The 21,994-nt window shown below is 39.0% G+C and overlaps 1 protein-coding gene across 1 annotated transcript; it reads right to left on the bottom strand.

The window, feature by feature from the left end:
- Positions 1-663: 663 nt before the first annotated feature.
- Positions 664-21,568, bottom strand: LOC106925755 (ADAM metallopeptidase with thrombospondin type 1 motif, 17). The gene is made up of 23 exons (XM_015000229.2): positions 21,356-21,568; positions 18,632-18,993; positions 16,778-16,949; positions 14,221-14,393; positions 13,860-13,943; positions 13,417-13,574; positions 12,252-12,295; positions 11,560-11,665; positions 10,399-10,539; positions 10,094-10,244; positions 9,535-9,636; positions 9,262-9,407; positions 8,892-9,061; positions 8,417-8,544; positions 7,632-7,752; positions 7,093-7,173; positions 6,758-6,915; positions 6,087-6,246; positions 4,433-4,568; positions 3,347-3,551; positions 2,844-2,996; positions 1,855-1,999; positions 664-1,722 (listed from the first exon to the last, which is right to left on the bottom strand). The coding sequence occupies exons 1-23, from the start codon at positions 21,411-21,413 to the stop codon at positions 1,703-1,705; spliced, it is 3,174 nt and encodes a 1,057-aa protein (XP_014855715.2). The 5' UTR covers positions 21,414-21,568; the 3' UTR covers positions 664-1,702.
- Positions 21,569-21,994: the final 426 nt, after the last annotated feature.

Genomic DNA, 21,994 nt, shown 5'->3' with positions numbered 1-21,994 from the left:
TGGAATGATGCTGGAAGGACAGAGTGTGAACACATGGGTTCCGTTTCCTATCCATTCTGAGCAACAGCATCTCTACAGCATAATGCTGCCATCACTACTTTGTTTTTTTTCTAGTGGTGTGTACAGAGTAATGATTTACATGTGGGCCAGAAGAATATTTAGGACTGAAGCACATGTCAAATGTGTTCTGAGTAAAAGAAACCTTGATTATAGAAATTTTATTTTGAGAGGCATACATATTTTCTAACTTAAATCGACCCTCCTCTCATGATTTGAGGCCCGACTCTGTAGGATCAGTAAAATGTGTGACTTAAAAAATATGTGATCAAATGATTTTTTTCTCTTATGGTTCTATGTCACAGAGGAACACAGGACAAACAACCACACATCTCTCTAAAGGAGAATTTAGAGAGATCAATCTGTCATGTTTTTGTTGGTTTGTACCTGGAGAGATCCCACACATACACAGGAAGAACAGGCAGAAAGACCCCAGGCTGGGATTCAAACCTGGGACCTTCGTGCTGCAAGGCAACAGTGCTACCAACGGCACCACTGTGCAGCCTGAGATGGAGTATACATCTAGAAATATCAGCTGTGGTTGATGTTCATTTTATGGAGCGGTCATAAATATTCTCACTATTTTTGTAAAAAAAGAAAATGTAATAAAATTGTAAAAGTTTTCTTTTATAGGACTGAAAAATATAATTAGGTTTTGGTTACACAAATATAGACCAATACATGAAAAAAAAATTGAAAAAGAAGAAAGACAAGATTACAGGCAGCAAATAGTTGTTAGCTGGAAACTATTAGTAAAAAAAAAAACTGAAAAGGGATTTCAAAATACTTTTCATTTTTTCATACACATTGACATGCAGCTTTACTGAGATTCACAATCATGATGAAAGCATGTTTTCATGCTCCAATCAGAGCATGAGACAGTCTGATGTTCTGTTGGACAGAACAAGCAATTTAAAAACAAAGGAAAATGTATTTGATTATGCTAAACATTACTTAAGCTTAAACTATATGCATTAAGTAATTTACTTGAAGTGTTTGTAATACAGGTATACAGAGTTACAGCAGCATTAGCAAAGAAACATCTTCACTATCACAACATCATTTCATATAATCTTTACGACAAAGTTTGGGTTTTAGTTCCGTCTCATATTTTTATAGCACCAGTATTTAGACCCAAAACTACCACACAACCCCGTGCATTAAACACAGTACATAAAATCAATCAGGACCTCGTGGTCAGGAGGATCAAGTATTTCTGTTATTGTTTAAATTAAACATAAATGCAGCTTGGAGCAAAAGCACCAAAAGTTACTCTTTCTAAAGTTTTGATTTCCAAATTTCTTAAATTCCAAGATTTCTTTGTCCATAACAATGTAGGGTCTGTGCTTTACATTGTAATTTAATGTTGGAAACACAGACATTAACCTATAATTAAAAAAAAGTATCAAATATATGATCAAATATAATGTGCAATTCATCTTAAAGAAAAGCTTCTTTCCTGATGAAGTGGGAAGGATTAACGTCTGGCACAGATCCTCTTCGCTCCACAACTGAAAGAACCCAACTTGACTTGAAAATATCCATTTAACCAGCTGCTGTGGAGGTGATGTATTCTCCCTTGTCCACCAGTCAGCCGGGGGGCTTCAGAGCAGAGGAGCTATCCTATCAGCATGAGGGTTAATCTTCAGGCATCGGCTGGTTTTGCTGTAAAAATACAACAAAATTAGCAAACTTGTTGCTACAGCAACAAATCTGTACTCCAAACTGAACTAACTGAAGGAATTGAATAACATAACAGAACATAACATAACATAACAGAAGCAGAGTTTACATCACCTCTGTTAAAGCAGGATTCACGGTAACAGGATCGGTAAATTGGTGGTCTCAGCATTAGTGGGCAGTTGTCGCCATGACGACCTGTGTCTTTATGCATGCACTGGACCACTCGTGACTGTAGACCCTTTCCGCATGTGGATGAGCACTGAAATGGCCAGAGAGTCATCCATTATGTTACATTCATTTTATGCTTAACTGTTGTTGAAAAGCGAAGCTTACACAGAACAAAATAAAATTAGGTGTTGCGTCAACATTTCTACATAATGTTCGTTTCTCATGATGCATCTGTTTTATGAAATGCAACAGCAATATAACACGATGCCCCATAGCATGATGCAGCCACCCCCGTACCGTTCAGGTCAGATGTTGTTCTCAGGTTTACTTGCGTTCCTGTTTTTTTCTCAGTTCCACTTTAGTTCTATCAAACAACTAGACATGTCTCCAAATATGAAGGTCTCTGTGGACATTTGCAAACTGCAATCTGTCTTTCTTGTGCTTCATTTGCAGTAATGGCCTCCTGCTCTCTGTGGCCTTTCAGCCCATGTTGCTACAGAACACGTTTCTCTGTGGATAATGTTTCTGTCTCACTGGCTTCAGCAGCATCTTCACAAGGTCTTTGGCTTCTGTTCTGGGGTCAGTTATGAGTTCCACACTAAAGCAGTTTCATCTCTGGGACACAGACTTCTACTCCTTCCTGAATGCTACGATGGCTGGACTTTTCTATCATGACTAGAACTGAACAGGTGAACTCCACACCTGTGAGCAGCTGGATGACCACGCCATGTTTAAATGTTTACTGCACCATGGATAGATAAGTATCTAACAGCCATAAAAACAAAGTGGTTCAGTGTAATAGTGATGCAAGTTCAGACATTTAACTTGGAAAATCTGCTTAAGAAAATCTAAGGCAAAGCGAGGAATAAAGATTGTTTTTAAGTTGCCAGCATTCTCTTTAACCATACACTAAATATGTTGACTGACATTCATACCTTGGACCAGTCTCCAAACCTCCATTCAAAGCATTCTACGTCTTCCTCACAGGGTTCTTGTTGACTGAGCTTGGAATCGGGCTCACATTCTCCATCTGGGCTTCTACACCGCACTGTCCGCGTGCGAACACCCCGACCGCAGGCTGATGAACACTGGAAATGGTAAGGAAAATATTATCAAAGCATAAAGGACATACAACATTTTTATATACATAAAGTTCCAACTGTAATATAATAAACTCTGTGACACTCGACCAGCATTCAGCCTTCAGGAGGCGTTTCTACTCAGAGACATAGAGACCTTACACCAATAGAAGGTTCACGTCTGCTCAGACCTTCCAAATCCACCCTAGACAGCTGTGAACTGTTTAAACATAGATTATTTAGTATTTTTAACAAATAATGAACTTAGCTCATTAAACCTACTGTAACAATCTAGTGTAAATTCTGCACTAAGTAGCACCAAAGAGTTCCTCCTCTCCCCCCATAGAGTGTTGGACTACCTGTGACCAGTCTGAGGCCTCCCATGCCGGAAGGCAGAAGTTGCCCTCACAGTTCTGTTGCCCCACAGGTTTGCCCCCGTGGCAGTCCCTGTCCTTGGCGTGGATGAGTGAGCCATTTAGTGAGGGATAAACACAAGACACCTGTCTCTGCTGGAGACCGTTACCACAGGAGATGGAGCAGGGCCCCCACTCACCTGCCACCCACCTGTGGAGAATATCTCAGCTTTTATTCTTTCACTTCACATTTTGAGTAACTGAGTCTATGACACATATGATGTAACTTCACATCAAGTTTTCTATGCAATCTCAGTAATCTTGTCAATGCGGGAAAACGTCAGTGACTAACAGGCTCAGTTTAAAACTGAATGATGTTCCTGTTATTACTGACTGAACAAGGCAACTCTAATCTAACTGGTTTTTATCTTTGGTTTAAAGAAACTCATTGTTTTCTAGAAGTTTGCTCCAGATTAGAGAAGCAGAAAAACTGAATTCAATTCAATTTACTTCTATAGCACCACTTTACAACAAACACTGTCTCAACTCAAGGCACTTAAAAAAATTCAATTCATTCACACATACATTCAATTAATCCTATTTATCATCAAGCGCAGATTATTATTACAGGTAGATTAAAAGTTTCTATGGAAACCCTGCTGTTTGAATCAACCACTGACTTCTAATAATATCATTAATAATAAATGATTAATTATAATAATTGCATCAAATGTCAAACATTGATAGAAAACAGAATCACTTCAGAATGGAAATATCTCTACTGTAAATGTCTGGCTGCAAATGTTTAAAGCTGTCTAGTCCAGTGGTGCCCAAAATGGGTCCTGGAGGGCCGGCATCCTGCATGTTTTAGTTCTCTTCCTGTAGTAACAACCTCCTCAGCATGTCAGTGTTCTTCTTAGGTCACCTAATGAGCCATTATTGGATGCAGTTGGTTAAACCAGTGGTCTAAGATGTCTTGATGTGTGTGTGTGTGTGTGTGTGTGTGTGTGTGTGCGTGTGTGTGTGTGTGTGTGTGTGTGTGTGTGCGTGCGCGCGTGCGTGTGTGTGTGTGTGTGTGTTTGGGACGCTGACCTGTACTGGCATGGCAGAGTGTTGCAGCGCTGCACCTTGGCCTGGGGCCGGGTCTCAGGGCGACAGTAGTTATCACTGACAACCTCCATGCTGTTGTTGACTGTCCTCATACAGGAGACCGCTGTGCTCCTCTCACCTGCATGAAACACAACCATGGGTCAGTTCTCCACTGGTTCTGCAGTCTACAAAGTACCAGGGAAGGTTTGTCTGGCCCAAAAAATGAATACTGAGTATAGGATTGAATCACTAACAAATTATGACGAACAAAATGGAATACTGAAAACAACTTTAGACTATTTGACTTATTAATAAAAACAAAAACAAATGAATATGGATAACAATAATATCCCCACTCAGCACAGCATCTGATTCCTGATGTCAGGTCTGAAGATGATAACCAGACCCAGACAAACCCCCCACTTAAGCAAAGAGACATTAACAAATCTGTAGATGTGTCCAAGCCTCACTTCAAGCTAGACAAAGGATAATGTTATTCAGGATCTTCACTGTATAACGATGAAGTGAGTATATGTGAGAAAAAAGAAAACTGAAAGAGCGAGACAGAGCAAGGAAAACTGGGAGAGCAGATAAGAACAAGCAGTTTGGTTCCAACTCGTTGTTTGAACTCTGCTTTGGATGCAGTCACTGCAAACACATGGGAGCATTAAAGTTGAGGTGTGTAACTTTTATAAAAAATGCTTTTCACATATTTGTTAAAATTATCATTATGTCGTGACAGACAGATAATTTATGGGGGAAAAAAATGAGTTCCTCTGTCTTCTCTCAGTGTTCCCAGTACAACCAATCGGAGTCAGGATGCAGGTCTTAGCGCTGTCAATCACTCTCGTGTTCACCATCTGCCCCTTGTTGTCTGCTACTCTATAGTTGGTTCACCACAACATTGCCTGCCAGAAATGCTAAAGCTAGTCAGCATAGCCACTTAAGACAGTGGATAACTTTGGGCACCACTGGTCTCTGCTGGAGACCGTTACCACAGGAGACGGAGCAGGGCCCCCAATCACCTGTGGAGAATATCTCAGCTTTTATTCTTTCACTTCTCATTTTGAATAACTGAGTCTATGATGTAACTTCACATCAAGTGAAGGCTCAACATAGCCTGACAGAAACACACAAGCAAAAGGAGAAGTTGTTTCTCCTCCATTGGCACAGTGAGCAGCATTGCCTGACAGCTCTAAGCCCAGCCCCCTGGCTCTGATTGGTTGTTTTTGGTCAGCATTTCTTCAGACATCAATAGTAGCTCAGGGAGGAGGAGGAGCTCGAGCTTTTCACTGACTATCTGTCTCATATTATTATACAGTCACAACATGCTTACAGTTTTAACATATATGTAAAAAAAAAACATATTTCTGTAAAGGTTATATACAAAATGCAGTAAAAAACAATAATAATCACACAGGCCAACATTTCAGTGAGAAGCATTTTCAATCAATTATTTAACTGATCTATCTCAGCTCAGACAGTTTACTGAGGACCTGATGGAATATGGATTCAAATAAGGAGTGCTAAATTGCATGAGCAAAAAAAAAAAAAGAAGAAAAAAACACCAAAGAAAACGTGCGTATTGCAACTGTGAAAGAACCTGAAGGGGATTAAATACCTTGGCATGGCTCTGTGAATAATGTTGAACTCTTACCTCCTCCACACTGAACAGAACAGTTCTGCCAGCTACTGTGAGCCCAGACATAGAGGTACTCTGGTTCTGTCTGTTTCTCACTGCTCCGTTCCTGGCTCGTGTTCACAGGTATGGTGTACTCATAGTGGATCCCATAGCTCTGATCGTGAAAGAGCAGGACCTACAATCACAACGAAAGGAACTGAAGAAGGCTCAGCAAGTCTTAATGGGCCAGTGACATTTATTCTCCTCACATTGTCCTTTGCTGCTAACCTTTGCTGCTAACCCTGGAGCCTATTTCACTCATGGATATGATTTTTTATCATTATAGTACTGATTCATGTCCTGTCAATTTATTTCAGCCAGCTGTTGATCAATAGTTAGATACATCCATTGATCATCTATACCCGCTTAGTTATGGGATGTTGGGGGTAACCGCCTGTCCATTACAGGACAACACAGGAAAAACAACTGTACATACCCATACCTAATGCTCAGCTCACCTACATGACTCCCTCTATCAGTTTTTTGACTGAGGGAGGGAGAACCCACTCTTACCCACCTTTAAACTTAAGTTTCATATTTAGTGAGAGGGTATTGCTTCAACAAATCTTCTTTGACTAATTATAAACACTGAGAGTACATTTTGTCTCTAGGCATGTGTAACCCACCCACTCACTGGCCCACCTTACCATTAGGTGTAAGGGAGTTTTAGTCGGCCCTTTGGCAGAAATCTTCTCCCAAAGTCCTCTTCTAACGTATCGCACCATGGTCCCAGCCAGCTCAAAGTCTCCCGGAAGCTCAATCTTCCAGTCGCTGTTGATGGATCTCTTGCTGGAGTCCTTAAGAGCTATAGGAAAATTACAGATTGAGTTTTCTGAATAACAGATATTTAACATTTACACACAAAGAAGTCAGTATTTGTCATATGTTCCATCCATAAGACAAGGGAAAATATGTTTTACCTATCTGTTTAAGTACAGATTTACAAGATATATTTGTGGTGAGTGATCCAAGACATGATTACCCAGAAAGCTATGTAAAGGTTTGTCCTCCATGACTTTGATCCTCCATGCTCCTGCAGGAATCACCACAGCCTCAACGTAGCCTCACAGAAACAAACAAGCAAAAGAAGAAATATAAATTAACTGAAGTGAATTATTGTGTAGTTTAAACACAAATATTGATTTGATAGTTTTGAGAAAGGAAGAAAATAGTCATCTATTTACACTTTTGCCACATGCTGCTCAATATATGGGACTGCTGCAAAGTCAGCAGCTGCATTTCTATTTACCATAAAATTGTGCAAATTGAAATTACGAAAATAAATTTGCTTCATGGAAACACACCAATTAAAAAAACATGTTTTTGCTAAAAGGTTTTCGTGATAGTATGAGATGATTTTTCAGCCGTATCAAAATAGATGTCAGGTGTGTGAAAAGTAATTTGTCAACATGAGAGCTGGCTTTTCAGATTAAAAAAAGGTCAAAGATGGAAAGTATTGTGTGAAGTTGACCCAGCTCTAAATGCATGATGGAGGTCTGATACTAAAACTGACACACCTACCCATTCCCTTGGTGTAGTTGAAGTCTCCTTTCACAATTTTACAGGAGTCCCCATGTCCATTGCAAACACCACATGTATCTTCCTTTGCTGAGGAGCCAATGATGCCATCACAACCAATTTTCTGTTCATAGGGAAAAAAAACCAACAGTCACAAAGGAGAAGTTAGAGTCTCTACAAGTTCATGTGTGAATAACCAGAGACAATGTATTTGTGGCTAAACTGTATTCACAAAGTCTTTGCAAGGAATTAACAGTTGCCATAACGTAGGGTTAATTTAAGACATAATTACATAATTTATCTCTGTTTTTCCTGAACTGTACCAAGCCCTCCTCTCCCCCAACATGTTTTGGGCTCTTACTTGACTGGGTTTAGTTTTAGTCACATCTGTTAGTTCAAGATCTAAACGTTCCACTGAACACTGGGACTAAAAGTCAATTTATTCCTGGTTCAGGTGGCTATGACTGACTGAGTGCAACTTCAGGGAAGATAGTGAAATCTCCAGTAGAACGGTTCTGGTGCCTAACTGTTGTATTTTTGATGTAGCTGGTTTGTAATTTAGCTAAAAATCTGTTTGTGATCTCATTTATAATCACAGAAAGTTTAACTTGTGGCTTCAAGTAGTGTGGGTTGAACATGCACCTACAATGACACTGGATAATTACTCCAACCGTTTGAAATTGTGGCACATTATTCATGCAAAGCATCATGGGATATGAGAATAAGTTGGATACCTTACCCATGTCCTCATCAGCAGCACAAACTAGAGCTGTCATGTTGATGCGTACCTTACAGCTCCCTTTAATACAGAGATCTGACTCATAAGGCCCACAGGAAGTGCCATCAATAACTTTGTCAGCCATCAGGACTGGGACATCATGACCCACCGGGCTGCAGAACAACATACATGGCTTATCTGCTCATCCACACACACAGACACACACAGCTCAATTTTAGCAGGAGAAATGAAAGATGAACATACAAATAATAATGTTAAACTACATTACTATGAATAGCTATAAAAAGATAACTGCAGTAGATGAAAACTGGCAGCCTCTGTTATGCTACACATTCTTGTTTTTTTTTTTTGTTTTTTTTTGGTCTAAGTTTAATTAAGCTTAATTCAGTAGATCAGGACTTTATAAAAAAAAGATTTACATACATTTTTAAAACTTCTGACAGAAAAAGCCTTAAACTAAAAACCCTTCCTTCCTGCAGTGCACACTAACCACGATGAGGTTTGTTTTTGTGTTTGTTTCTCACCATCATTAATGAACGCAGTCAGCACTCTGCCCTTTCTTTTACTGGCATGTTGGTCATAGGAAAGACACTGCAGGTCTCTGAAACTCGGGGCCCCTTTGGGGCACGGCTGGCCTTGACATGCCTTGTGCTCCACACTGGCTTCTGGACAGTGCTGTCCATCAGGACCGGGCCTAGAGACAGAAGGAGTCAAAGTTAATTATAGTTAGTCTCAGGATGGAGATGGTTGCTGTCTCCATCCTTTTAATCTCCTGCAGTATGGGTTTTTAATACTGGGAATAATACCAAGTTTTAGCTTGTTTGTCTCTTTTCAGCTGGTGAATGCAATATAATGTATAGCAGAAAATAAACACATATGCACACAGAAACATACGGCGGGTTGTCACACTTCCTCTGCCTGAACTGGACCCCAGTACCACAGGTCCGACTGCACATGCTCCACTGACTCCAGGGACTCCAGTCTCCATCCACATGTTGGGGGATGGGAGCCTTACTGACACATTGTCCCCCTCTGCACCACTATCAAGGAAGCATTCATATTTCACAACTGTGTTGAAGTCAGAAATGTGAGAACATTGCACATCCTCTGAGAAAAGGTTCTGTGAAATGATGAGAGGAACATTTGGTGGATTTCTGAGGATCTTACCTTGTCTGTTCCACACTCTGTTCCTTCCAGAGGAGGATCGAGTTTTGTCTTACATGAAGGATCTCCATTTACTAAACACCACAGGCCAGCACACATAAGATGCTGAAGAACCATCAGAGACACACAGTAGAGAGCGGGGATGTTGTGTTAGAGCCAGCGGAGTCACAAATTGGCAGACATTGCTTCTGATTCATTTTTATTTCATTTTCAATGTAATTTTTTAAAAGGGGTAATATTATATGTTTTTTGTAAAACAATGAAGTAACTATATTACCTTCAGTTGTTATGAAAATGGTGCATATATCAAAAATGATTTAAAAGACGATGAGTATGATGCCTTAAAATTGGACCTCTGTCTCTTTAAAAAGCTCCTCTTTCCAACACTCTGCCTTCAACATGTCATTATGCTGTTTACAACCGTTCAGCAGACTCTCAGTTCATCCAGGTGTTTGCTAATTGCTGCAGCCGCTAGTCTGCAGCAATTAGCAGTTGACATTTATTGCTAAATGTCAACTGACATACAGTTGCAAATGATGGAGGAATCAGTTGCATGTTGTACCTCCATGTCAGGGCAGGAAGTGGAATTGATTCCAAACAGGATCTGGCATTGCTCGTCTGCACTGTAGTGCATCCCTGGAAGCTTGGAGGACAGGTGCATCCTGTAGGGCCTACTAGGGTCTGTGTAGCGTAAGCACATGCTGGCTCCAGATCTGTTTCAGTGAAAGCAATACTCATATGAGGAATATAGTCCAAAATATATGTTTGCAAATCTATCCTTGTTTTATTTTGAGTGATGGTTGTGAGTTGTGCACTAGCTTGTAAGGTCCTGAAGGAAACAATCACTAGTGAGAGACACTTTCTGACCTGAGGAAGTTCTGCAGGTCGCTGCTGCTGCAGGAGGACCATGACAGGTTGTTTGGGTTTCTGCCTTTCACCCATTCACCAGACATGATGTGGGAGTGGCTGGTGCAGTTAGCATGGTCGTCATCATGGCTCATCCCCATGCTGAGGGGGAATCATCAATGCATCACAAAGTGGTTAAAGAGGAACAATCCCAAATATCTGAAATTCTCTTTTTATGAGATAGAGCTTTAATACACTTACCCCACTTACCTTTCTGTCTATTTACATCAGACTAAATTTTCACCCTTCATATGACCCCCAGTGTTATTCAGTTTTATTTCTTCATCATTTTTCGCTTTTCCTGTTTTTATCCAGTTTGCCTTTTCCTTAAAAGCCCAGCAGTCTTCTTTCTAATTTCCCTCTAATTGAATTTATTCACTGTGACACTTCAGAATGTGTCAGCATCACTTGAACAGATGTGGGCTTTGTAATGAAAACAATCTTCTGTGTCTGTTCGGGATTGAATAGGAAACATTATGTATGTTGAAAATGTATTTAATTTCAACCACATAACAACCTAACTTTGACTTTCTCCTAAACCCCACAGAGGCAGTGTCTCTCAGGCTCAGCTTTTCTATTTTGATGTTTTTCTTCTTAAATAATGACCCTGTGGAAAATCTTGTGGCTTCTCCACTCATGCATTACTTTCAGTTTATTTTTAAAATAACCTGGAAGGAGGTTTACTTTTTTACTGACTGGGTGAGCTTGTAATATACTGAAACGTTGTAGAACATAGCTAACAAACATCATGATTTGTCTTGTAACACGTGAAAAAAATGTGTGAAACTTCATGTTAAACTGAAAGCTGTCTCCCTGACCGGCCTTTCCTTCTGATGTCTCCATGCAGAAATGCACTTCACACAGATTACATACTATCACACATTGATTTTAACTTTGGGATATAATCACAAACTCTGTAAAACATGTCGTGTTCAGAAAGAGATATTGAAAAGGTATTTTATATTTTAGTCTTTACTTCCAACATACTGAGCTCATACATTTCTCCTGAGGTTAATTTTTTATTACGCTGCAGCAGTATCACATTTTGTCAGCATTGCTACAAACAAATAACAAAAAGACTTTTCATTCAAAAAGCATGACATGAGTCTGGGCACCACCTACTTGTGACCGAGCTCATGAGCAATGGTGAAGGCCAGATTAAGTCCATTGTCCTCTGCTAATACACACTTCCTCTTTGCACTACAAGCACCACCCAGATAAGCCATACCTGAAACACAAAGGAAAGATCAAGTGTGAAAACATCTTAGTCAACATGTTGCAGGGTCATAACGTCGGGTCATCTATTATAAACCTTTTTATTGAGCGGATCACAAATGGGAACAAAATGAACAATCGTATATAGAATGCAAATGATTAAATCACATTCTGGAAAGCTATCCTTACTTTGTGAAACAGTTAGGATGCCCTATGAGAGTCTGAGTATTTTTCTGCCATATATGGACATGTAAGTATTTAACATTGATTCGTACAATATCAACAAATTCAAGAAATATAAATAACAAAAACAGAAGAAAGTACCTTTTAAAATTTTCAGAAAAATGTACACAAAAAATATTAATATATTTTGCGTGTGTTTCATTTTATGTAATCTCTGTGCTCAATTTTAGCTTAGACCCTGAAAATACTTAGTGACTATGTGATTAATATTTCTCTTATAAATTGTTCTTACTAAAAAGAGACATAACTTTGTTTCAGTGCATTTTATTTACTGGGAATGGTGTTGGAATTTTCTTTATTTTAAGAATCCCATATGAGAATTGACCTTGAGAGAAGAGGAGGTAAAACATACTCACCGACTGTATCACAGGGTTCATCTTTATGAACACAGAAATCAGTCCTGAGAGACCAAGCAAAGAAATTACAACACTGAGTTATTAAAAACAACAAGTTAAGATTTCAGACAAAGTAAACAAGGATTTGTGAAAAGCTGTACATTTGGAAACTGCTTTATTCTAATAGTGTTTATAAATCTCAGTACTCAACTTCTGCTAGAGGCAGAATGGTTCAGGAACAAGATAATCAAAATGACCTTAAAAATGCCTGAATATTTTTAGCTGAGCTGTTGTACAATTTTAATTAAGCAAAAAATCATTTTTAAAATAAATTGATAAAATGACATCCCGCTTTTCCTCTAAATTACCTTTTTGCCCTATTATAAGTCACCAGCACAGAGAGCCAGTTTCATCCATCAGTTTATCTAACATCTTTCAATCAGTGTCTCACATGTTGCTGGCTCAACACACAGTTGCAAAAAAAAAAAAAAAAAAAAAAAAACAGTGGAAAAAAAATGCATTTTTTGCCACAAACTGAGAGAACATTTGTAAATTGGACTATGATTAATTTAGTGTTACTGTTTTTGTTGATTATCAAATTAAAATTCACTTGTTAAAGTCCCATCACTATTTTTCATACTCCCTGTATCAACACTAGTTGCAGCCATCGGCCATTACTAGAATCAAGAACAACAGCAAGTTCTTGAAAAGCTGCAGTTTCAATACTACAGACATTTCACATGATTCCTAGAGCTTGATCATTTAAACAAGTTTCCTGTGGTCCAGCTGACTGCCAGTGCTCAGCAACATGGTGGAGGAGCACCTCCACCATGTTGCTGAGCACTGGCAGTCAGCTGGCTGAAAAGGAGCTACCACTCTTCTCCCCCACATGTAGATTTTTTATTACTATTATTACAATCAAAGAACTAGAATCTTATTGCATAAGAACTAGAGTTCAAACTCATCCCTTTTAAAATATCACTGACTGAAAAACAACAGCTGGTAAGTTCAAACCATCTGGAGGTTTGATCTTCATTTTGTTAGAATCTACCAGATGTGTTGAACAAATGGAAACATTGCCATCTGTTGGTGTCTGTCTCTGTTTCTGGCTGCTGCATCAAGACTTAATACAACAGATAGGAGACTTCTAATGATCTATCTTTTGGAATGGGTGTAGACTGCATACCTGGTGACCAGAACAGCCGTGTCCACTGGAGGGACGTCGTACCGTCCACCTGTAATGTGGTTGGTACCGAGGTACCGAGGGACTGAGAACTCCTGATGTTGCCACTGACAAAAGCTCTCCAGAGACCTCTGTCCATGGTGGCTTATCTTTAGTTTTTCCTGATGACATAACAGGTACAAGAAATATAAATAACAAAAACAGATATAAATTAAAATATACATAACAATAAATAACAATCTTATTTATTCCTGACATATACATAGCTTCAGTCATAGTATAGCTTCAAAGAAAAACAGAAAACTGGAAGCAATAACATTAGAAGCTAAAATTATTATTAGCACTTACCCCCTTGTAGTGTTTTTCTACAAATATCCATAACCATGATCACACATCAAAGTACTAAGGATGTTAAAGTTGTAAAAGGAGATGGAAGCAAAACTTACCGGTCTGGTGTGAAGCAAAACCAGTTTATTGACTTTTATGTTGACCTTAACTCCCAGACTCTTGTGTTGGAACATGCTGTTAACCTGATAACAGTGAGGGAGAAAGCTGAATGTTTTACTTCTTTAGCAGCTGTGCTGTAAGGCCGAACATGTTTGAACATTATTTGATGTAATTTCCATCATCAGGAAAGCTGACTTTCTAGTAGGAGGATAAACTACTTTTCTCAGTTTATAATAAAAATCATTGTGTTTTCTGTCTAACCTGAGCTTAAATATGTATTGGATCAATCTTTCGACTAAAATGTCGTGACTTTCCGTTAAATATTCTGATTTGACTCAAAGTCCTTCCTGGAATTCTCACCATATTCATGACGGTAAGCAGGAATCTTTGTGCCACTTCAGCACCGTGGTACTGCACCATGTTGAAGTCTGCCACTACCACGGTCTCCAAAGTGTATGTTTTGTGTAAGTTCATGGTGTTCCTCTTGGTGCGATCTTCTTCACCCAGTTTCAATTTCTTCTTCTTTTTCTGCCCTGCAACAAGCAGGGAGAAATACAAAACTTATACACAATATCTGAGACAAAAACTGCTCACCAAAACATCCGAAGCACTGAGTCTGGGATATGTTTTCAATCAATGACAAACTTTTAGTTTGCAATCATGTTGAGATTTCTTCAGATGCAGATGATACCGTGCTGATTCATGGCCATTCACATCTCTATGGACTTTATTTATGGAATGGTTTACAGTCATGTGGAACATCAGACATCATTCTACAAGCGTTGCTCACTATGTGGGGGGCATAACATTGTTGAAAATGTTTGAGTATGCTGAAGAATCTAGAGTTTCTTTCACTGGAAGTAAGAAGCTGAGCCCCACTCATGAAGTCAGCCTGACACCATGATTCCCCCTGGACCAAAAGTCACATTTAGCAAAACACATTCAGGCAGCTGCCTTCTCTTGGAAAATCCAGACCTGTCCATTGGAAAACTTGATGGAGAAGCTTGACTCCCTAATCCAGATCAAATGTTCAAGCGGCGTTTAGTCGCTGGAACATTTGATCCCAGCGATCAAACGTCCCGTCTTGTGGGACATGCCATGATGCTTGGCATTGTAAAGCCACACCGATGCTTTGTATTGAACTTGGTGATGTAAGGCTTGGATGCAGATGGAAACCATGGCAACCAGCTTCATAAGGCTCTCTACAATGGTATGTAAGCCACAGCAAAAACACAAAATCTTACCAAGTATTTTTGGTCTAATTTCTAATGCAAATATCTTAGTAAACTTCAAATAAGACCAACTAATGTACACATAACTTTTTAGTAAGATATAGAGGCTTGTTTTAAGTAAACCATTTGTTAATAGTCATGAAAATGTACTTGTTCCATTGGCAGATTATTTCACTTATAACAAGACATTTTTCCCATGTTACAAGTTAATTTATTTGTCAATGTAACTAGTACTTTTTCATGAATATTAAGGAATTATTTACTTAAAACAAGCCTCTACATCTTCCTGAAAAAGTTATTTTAATTTAGTTTGTCTTATTTGAAGTTAATGAGATATTCGCACTAGAAATTAGACTAAAAATACTTGGTAAGATTTTGTCGTTTTGCAGTGTGTTTTTAAGGACTGCAACCACTAATTCTGTAAAAAGTCATTAACCTCTAACCTCACATCTACTCAACCCATGAGTGATTTTATATGGACTTCTACTATGTGGTTGAGTTGATACGACCAACAGTTGACTGAGAAGCTTTTAGTTGTTATGAAATTTCACCACTAAAAGTAGACTCAAGATAGACTCATGTCAACGCACCATTCAATGAGATGGAAAGTTTGGAGGACACAGTTTGCATGCCTTAGGTCTGTATTTTATACATTTGTGGGTGTATAAAAAAATAATGATTTGGATGTATTAGCCACCACTTTTGGTGATATGCTGTATGTAGAAAATTGGATAAAGCATATCATAATCCAAAAAGCTCTCCATTTGGGGTTCTTCTTGTTAATAATCATTGGAAAGGCAGGAGGTAGACATTTTTAAAGAAAACATGTTAGGAGAGAGTTTATTCAAAATTAAAAAGAAAATACAGACTGTGTAAATACTTGTCCTGTTGTTTTTTCCATCAATATACAGTTCTGTAACAACTCAAGAAAAATACAGATGAAAACAATTCACTTCCTGAGTACTAAAGTTGATTTCTATTTGTATTCTAACACTACAACATATTTCTTTTGGTAAAAATGCTATAAAGATTATCATTGTTGCTGTTAAGTAACAGACAGGGACATATCAGCTGGCATCATGGAACTGTAAAAAAGAGACAGGAGGAGAAAGAAATGAAAATGGAGCGACGAGAGAAGAAGGACAAGCAGGAGAGTAGAGCAGGACCCAGTAAAATAGTGCCAGGTGAATGTGCAGTGTGTGGGACTGGGTTAGCACGGCGCCTTTCATTAACCTCTTAAAATCAAAGGTTTGTGGTCCAAACCTTTGATTTGTGACATCTGAAAACAGTCTAAAGCAGTTGGACTCAAACTCCAGTCCTGAGGGTTGGTGACCTTTAAACGTCTCTCTGCTTCAACAAATCTGGCTCCAGTATGAACTCATTAGCAGAGCTCTGTGTAAAGCCTGGCTGCATGCTAGTGAGGCAGTTTTCCCCATTTATTTCCAGGCCATACCTAAAAGTTGCGGGATTCTGGCTCTCCATGGATACAGCTGATCTAAAAAATGATTAATGTCCCTTCCTGATGTAATAGGTCTGTATTCCTAATATTTGATTAGATTTTTATTAGCTGCTTATATGATACATTTTTGACTGATTGTTGGTGGCTGTGAAGTCAGATAAAAGGCCTGTGTGAACCCGGCTCCTGGGCTGAACGTCAGCCCCTTCTGCGTCTGGGTGTCTCTTACCTCCTGCAGTCCCACAGTGGATGGGCTGGTCGGCACATTGACCAGGGGAGCTCTTCGGTGAGCACCGGTGTCGGACCAGCTGGTGCTTAATTCCAGAGAAAGTCTGCGATGGATCATATTCACCCACAGGCTGGATGAACAGGCTGTCTTCCCCAATCTGAATTAGCCCAGTCTGTGCAGAAACATGCATCAAATGAAAGGTCTGCAATGTGGAGATGCTTCTGAGGAAAAAAGCCCTGGAGCTGTCGGTGCACCTTCTTGTTTCTGTCCTTTAATGTAGCAATATTTGAACTTTTTTTTTTTTCAAAGAAAGTGGAGTAGTTGTTAGCACATTTGCCTCACAGCAAGGAGGTCCTGGATTCAGATCCCAGTGAGGTTCTCCTCTGGGTACTCCAGCTTCCTCCAACCATCACAACATATGCATGTTAGTGTAAGTGGCTGTTCTAAATTCCCCCTGGGTGTCAGAATACGCTGGTCTGGTCCTGTGAAGCCCTGATGGAGTGAACACTTGTTAACGGTGTACCCCACCTGGCCTCTCAGCGACCCAGCAAGGGTTAACTGTACAGTTTATTAAATGGGTAGGGAAAAAATGACACATATTCATACTTTGTGCATTTATGTCTCAACAAAGCTGTAAGTTGAGCTTCAAAATGCAAAATGAAGGAAAAAAATGAAACAGGAGCAAAAAACAGGCTGGGGATTTAGGCTTTACAGTCAAACAGGCTTTTCATCAGCTGATTAAAAGTTTAAGATCATTCCCAATGGATAAAAAAATACAAACCAAAGCTAAAACATCTTTAGTGGGACCTCCATGTCATTGAAAGTGACTTTGAACATCACTGGGCTTGTCCGTCCGCTTTGAATGAAAACTTTCTTTCATCTGACAAATTTCCCTTCCTTCTTGTTCCTGTACAAAATCTGTAGCAGAGAAGTGATCCTGATTCAACCAAAACGCTTCTCCACAACACATTGACTGCAACTAGAAATTATGTCCATAAATATTATATTGTAAAAATTACTGTTTTCCCATCTCAGCAGGAGTAAATTGTTGCAGAAAGCCTCGCTCGTACATTTAAATAATCTACTATGTTCATAGATAGAAAGTCTGTCTGCATTTGCCATCAGGGGTCACCATGACAATGTTAATGACTAACACAAAATTACCAGAGATAGATTTCTGGATTGATTTGACCTTTTTAATAATATATTCTTAAAAATATAATCAGCTGATGAACACTGAGTTTTTCAATAATTTGCCTATCCAGTCTCTGGTTTGTTTGAGTGTGAGATTACACATAAACCCACACATGTCTGCAGTGACATCCAATCCAACAAAGATCTGATTTCCAATTAAGAGTGGAAATCCTCAATTACATTCTAGATATGACCGATTCCTCCAGATTTACGGGAAACAGCAGCTTTTCTATTTTGGCTCCATCGTTGTTAAATGAAGACATTGAGGAGTTCTCTGTGTGGCCCTGCTCACTTTAGGTTAGATTTAGGACAAGTTAATCCCACAATTCTCCAAACGCAGAGTTTTAGATTCATAGTTAGACTTTGCTTATTTCATGAAATGAGACAATCTTAAAAGATAGTAAAACTAAGCTGGAATGCTCCACATGTCAATATTTCATCCAGTCAGAGGAAACATGTTGGTAAAATAAAAGATTACTTTAAACCCAAATCTGACAGAGATATGAAAAATTTGATGATTAACTATATGTATATAGAGAGAAACATATACGTATTACAGGTTAGCCTGTAACCACATCATCTGATTTAAGATGGAATTCACTGATTAATTTGAACATCATGACACCTTATCAGCTATCTGAAAACAAAAGATAGATTTACCAAACCGCCACAGGAGCTTAGTGATGCCAGAGAGTCTGTATGGTTGATGATAAAGCCAGAGTAAAAACAAAGCTGCTTCATGGACAGATGTCTGACTACTACACTTTGGTTCCTGAGCCTCTCCTCTATTACAAAATCTCTTGAAAGAATTTTGCGGTCTCGTGTTAAATTAAGATACAGACTCCTTCCAAAAGCTGACAGCGACACAATAACGTTCTCTGCCTCAGAATGTTCTTTACTCGAGAAATCCAAGGGCCACTGATGATGGCGCCGCAGCCTGTAGGCAGGATCCTCAGACAGATACGTCTCCTGGCTGGACAGCAGCCTGGGAATCACCTCAGCTGTTTCCACATCAGTTTGAGCTGTGGGCAGAAACAATGTCCAGTTAAACACTGCAGCTACATATAGGCCAGCTGGTAGCTTTGCCTCAGAATGCCCAGCTGAGGATTATCTCAGATAGGCATTCTGTAACATTAAATTCATAGTTAGCATTTAAATACATAAAAGTCTTCTCTCTTTCTCTTTTCTGTAACCCTCCACACCCTCACTTGTCTCATACTTTGGTTTTTAAACTGTTCTCCTTAGATCAGGTTTTAAATGACCTTCCAGCCATTTGCAGCAAACAGTGATATGTGATAAATTCAATAATTAAAAATATATACATAAATAAATCCTTTCTTTAAAAATAGTGGTGCTGTCAAAGTTAATGTATTAATTGCATGTAAACTCAAATTCCTTTTAAAGTGGTTAATTTCTTTTGTGTAATTAATGCAAAGGCTTCTACAGATTTTGGACCTTAACTGTGGTTCTGTGGGTGGAGTAGTCATCTTGTGATCCAAAGGTTGTAGGTTTGATTCCAGCTTCCTCCTTTCACATGTTAATATGCCCAAAACTACTGAGTGGGTGAATGTGACTCTAGGGTGAAGTGCTTTGAAAATGACTGGAAAACACTATGTAAGTTTAGTCCATTTGAACATTGTTTCTCTGTGAGGCTAATCTTTTTATTCTGTTATTTTATTGATTGTTTTTCTTTTTTCTTTTTAATGTGATTTGGATTTTGAGTCTGCAATAAAATCAATCAATCAATCAATCAATCAATCTATCTATCTATCTATCTATCTATCTATCTATCTATCTATCTATCTAGATCACTAAAACAGCTCCGCTCTGAGCAGCTGTTAGAGCGGCACACAGCTGACAGGAAGAGAAACAACGAAAAAGAATTTTAATTATTTTACTGTTGTACACAAAAAAAGCATTATATGCAGCTATTCACTACTGAAGCAACACTACACTTCCATAAACAAATAAAAAATGTGAAAATACGAAAGCAACAAAGACATGAGAAAGGATCCTCTGTTCAGCCTGTTTCATCTATCCTGCTTCAAAACGGATTGACTTTGAACAGTTAAGTTAAAGTCTGTTTATCTAAAATAATATTTAGCTTAATGTGAAAAGGTTCTGCAGACTTTTGGTTTTAATAAGCTCCTCCTTAAGAACCTTCCACAGGAAAACAAAAGCTGTCATGAGTAGTCATGACCCATGTAGATGGGTCAGATGCCTTTGTAAAGTCTGACATTTTTCTTATTTTTAGGGGTTTGCATCAAATGAAAAGAAGACTGAATACAGCACAAAAACAAGTCTGATTCGATCTTTCTGCAGTCTGCCTTTGTTAATTTTACTCCATGACAGGAAACACACTGTCATCTTGTGTGAGAATATATGTACAGGAGTTCTTCTGGCAATTATTTTTTACAGAATCTTGATAATATTTTTTATATTCAGTGATCTTTCATACTCAGCAGTACAGCAATATTTACAGTATTTTTGTCCCACTGGGACACAGAATCTCCAGAAATGTGAAGAGGTGAAATGAATCTAAGATGATTTGGTAGCTTTGCCTCAGAATGCCCAGCTTTGGTTTATCTCAGATAGGCATTCTGTAAGTAGACATTAAATGCATTCAATGGAAAGTTATGTCCAAACTTTCGACAGGTTGTGTACAATGGTTTGCTTTTACACAAATATCTGACTTTTTTGTTTTATTTACAAAATGTGCTTAATTTATTGAGCAAATTAAAAAAGAAATCATCCAACTTTTTTATGTTTTTTGTAAAGGAGACAATGTTGTGCTGCATAGCAAAAAAAAAAAAAAAGTTTTGTCTCTTCATGCTACAGTCTAGGGGACAGAGCCCCCGGAGTCTTCAAGCCTATCGACGTCCCTGCCTGACAGGGAGGGGGGGGGGGAGAAAAGGCTAGCTCGGATCCCACAGGCCGGGGCTTCTTCAGAAACTTGTACAACCTAAACACACACAGGCACACACACCGGTGTGTGGCTGAAAGGTCCGAACAACGAATAAGAGCGTTTTGTTCAGCCACACAAACCAAAGCGATCCGGGCCGACGGTAGAGAGCTGTGTGTTCTCAAACAAAAACCGGTGCTTCGCAAAAAAAAAAAAAGAAAGAAAGAAAAGAAACGAAACGAAACGAAACGAAAAATCTGCAGCCCGATGTCTCCAGACTTCTGTAAACTGCAGCTTTTTGTTAGACTGCTGATCAGACCCGCGTTTGGTCAAACGGGACAACCGAAAGAGAATCACTTTGTTTTATAGCAGATTGACTTTTTCACGCACACACGTACACACACACACACGCACACACACACCTACACACACACGCACACACACACAAAATAAAAAATAAAAAAATACGGGTCAGAACTTACCCGTCAGTCCGATGCAGAGCAGACAGAGGAGCAGAGGGGGGACATGGCTGTAGCGCATGATAACAACTCACAAAACGGGACTGATAGGTTTTTATTGTCCGGTACGTGTTTAACCGCTCACCGTAACCATCCAACGGGATAAGTTTTCCTGCGCTGAGGAAAACGGTTTAGTAAGCAGACTGGACCCGCCTCCAGCCATGGAGCAGCCCCGGTGCTGCCTCCTCTCCAATCACTGCTCACTTTAAACCTGCAGTGGATGTGAAAAATAAATGTGCTAAACTGGTCTAAGTTAAAACTCAGCATACTTGATGCTGGAATAATCATCAGTAACCTGAGGCTGGCTAATGATTATTTAAAGGGGCAGTGTTATGTGTTTTCCAGGCATTTATTGTGTCATTTTAGTACAATCCAATAACTACAGTTACCTTCAGTTGTTGTAACAGTGCTATGACTTAAGAAATTTGACTTTGTAATTTAATGCCTTGAAATTGGTCCTCTAAAACTTAACTGCTATTTCTGAAACTCCACCTTCAGGAAATCATCACAACACAACTCCTCTATTACGCCTTTAACAACGTTTTAATCAGCATTGAACTGAGAAGTAGCACATACAAAGCTCAGTTCCTTCAGGTGTTTTCT

This window comes from Poecilia mexicana, unplaced genomic scaffold, assembly GCF_051168715.1.
Source record: "Poecilia mexicana isolate PSO_F unplaced genomic scaffold, ASM5116871v1 scaffold_3, whole genome shotgun sequence".
NCBI classification, from domain to species: domain Eukaryota; kingdom Metazoa; phylum Chordata; class Actinopteri; order Cyprinodontiformes; family Poeciliidae; genus Poecilia; species Poecilia mexicana.
This window is presented reverse-complemented; position numbering and strand designations above follow the sequence as displayed.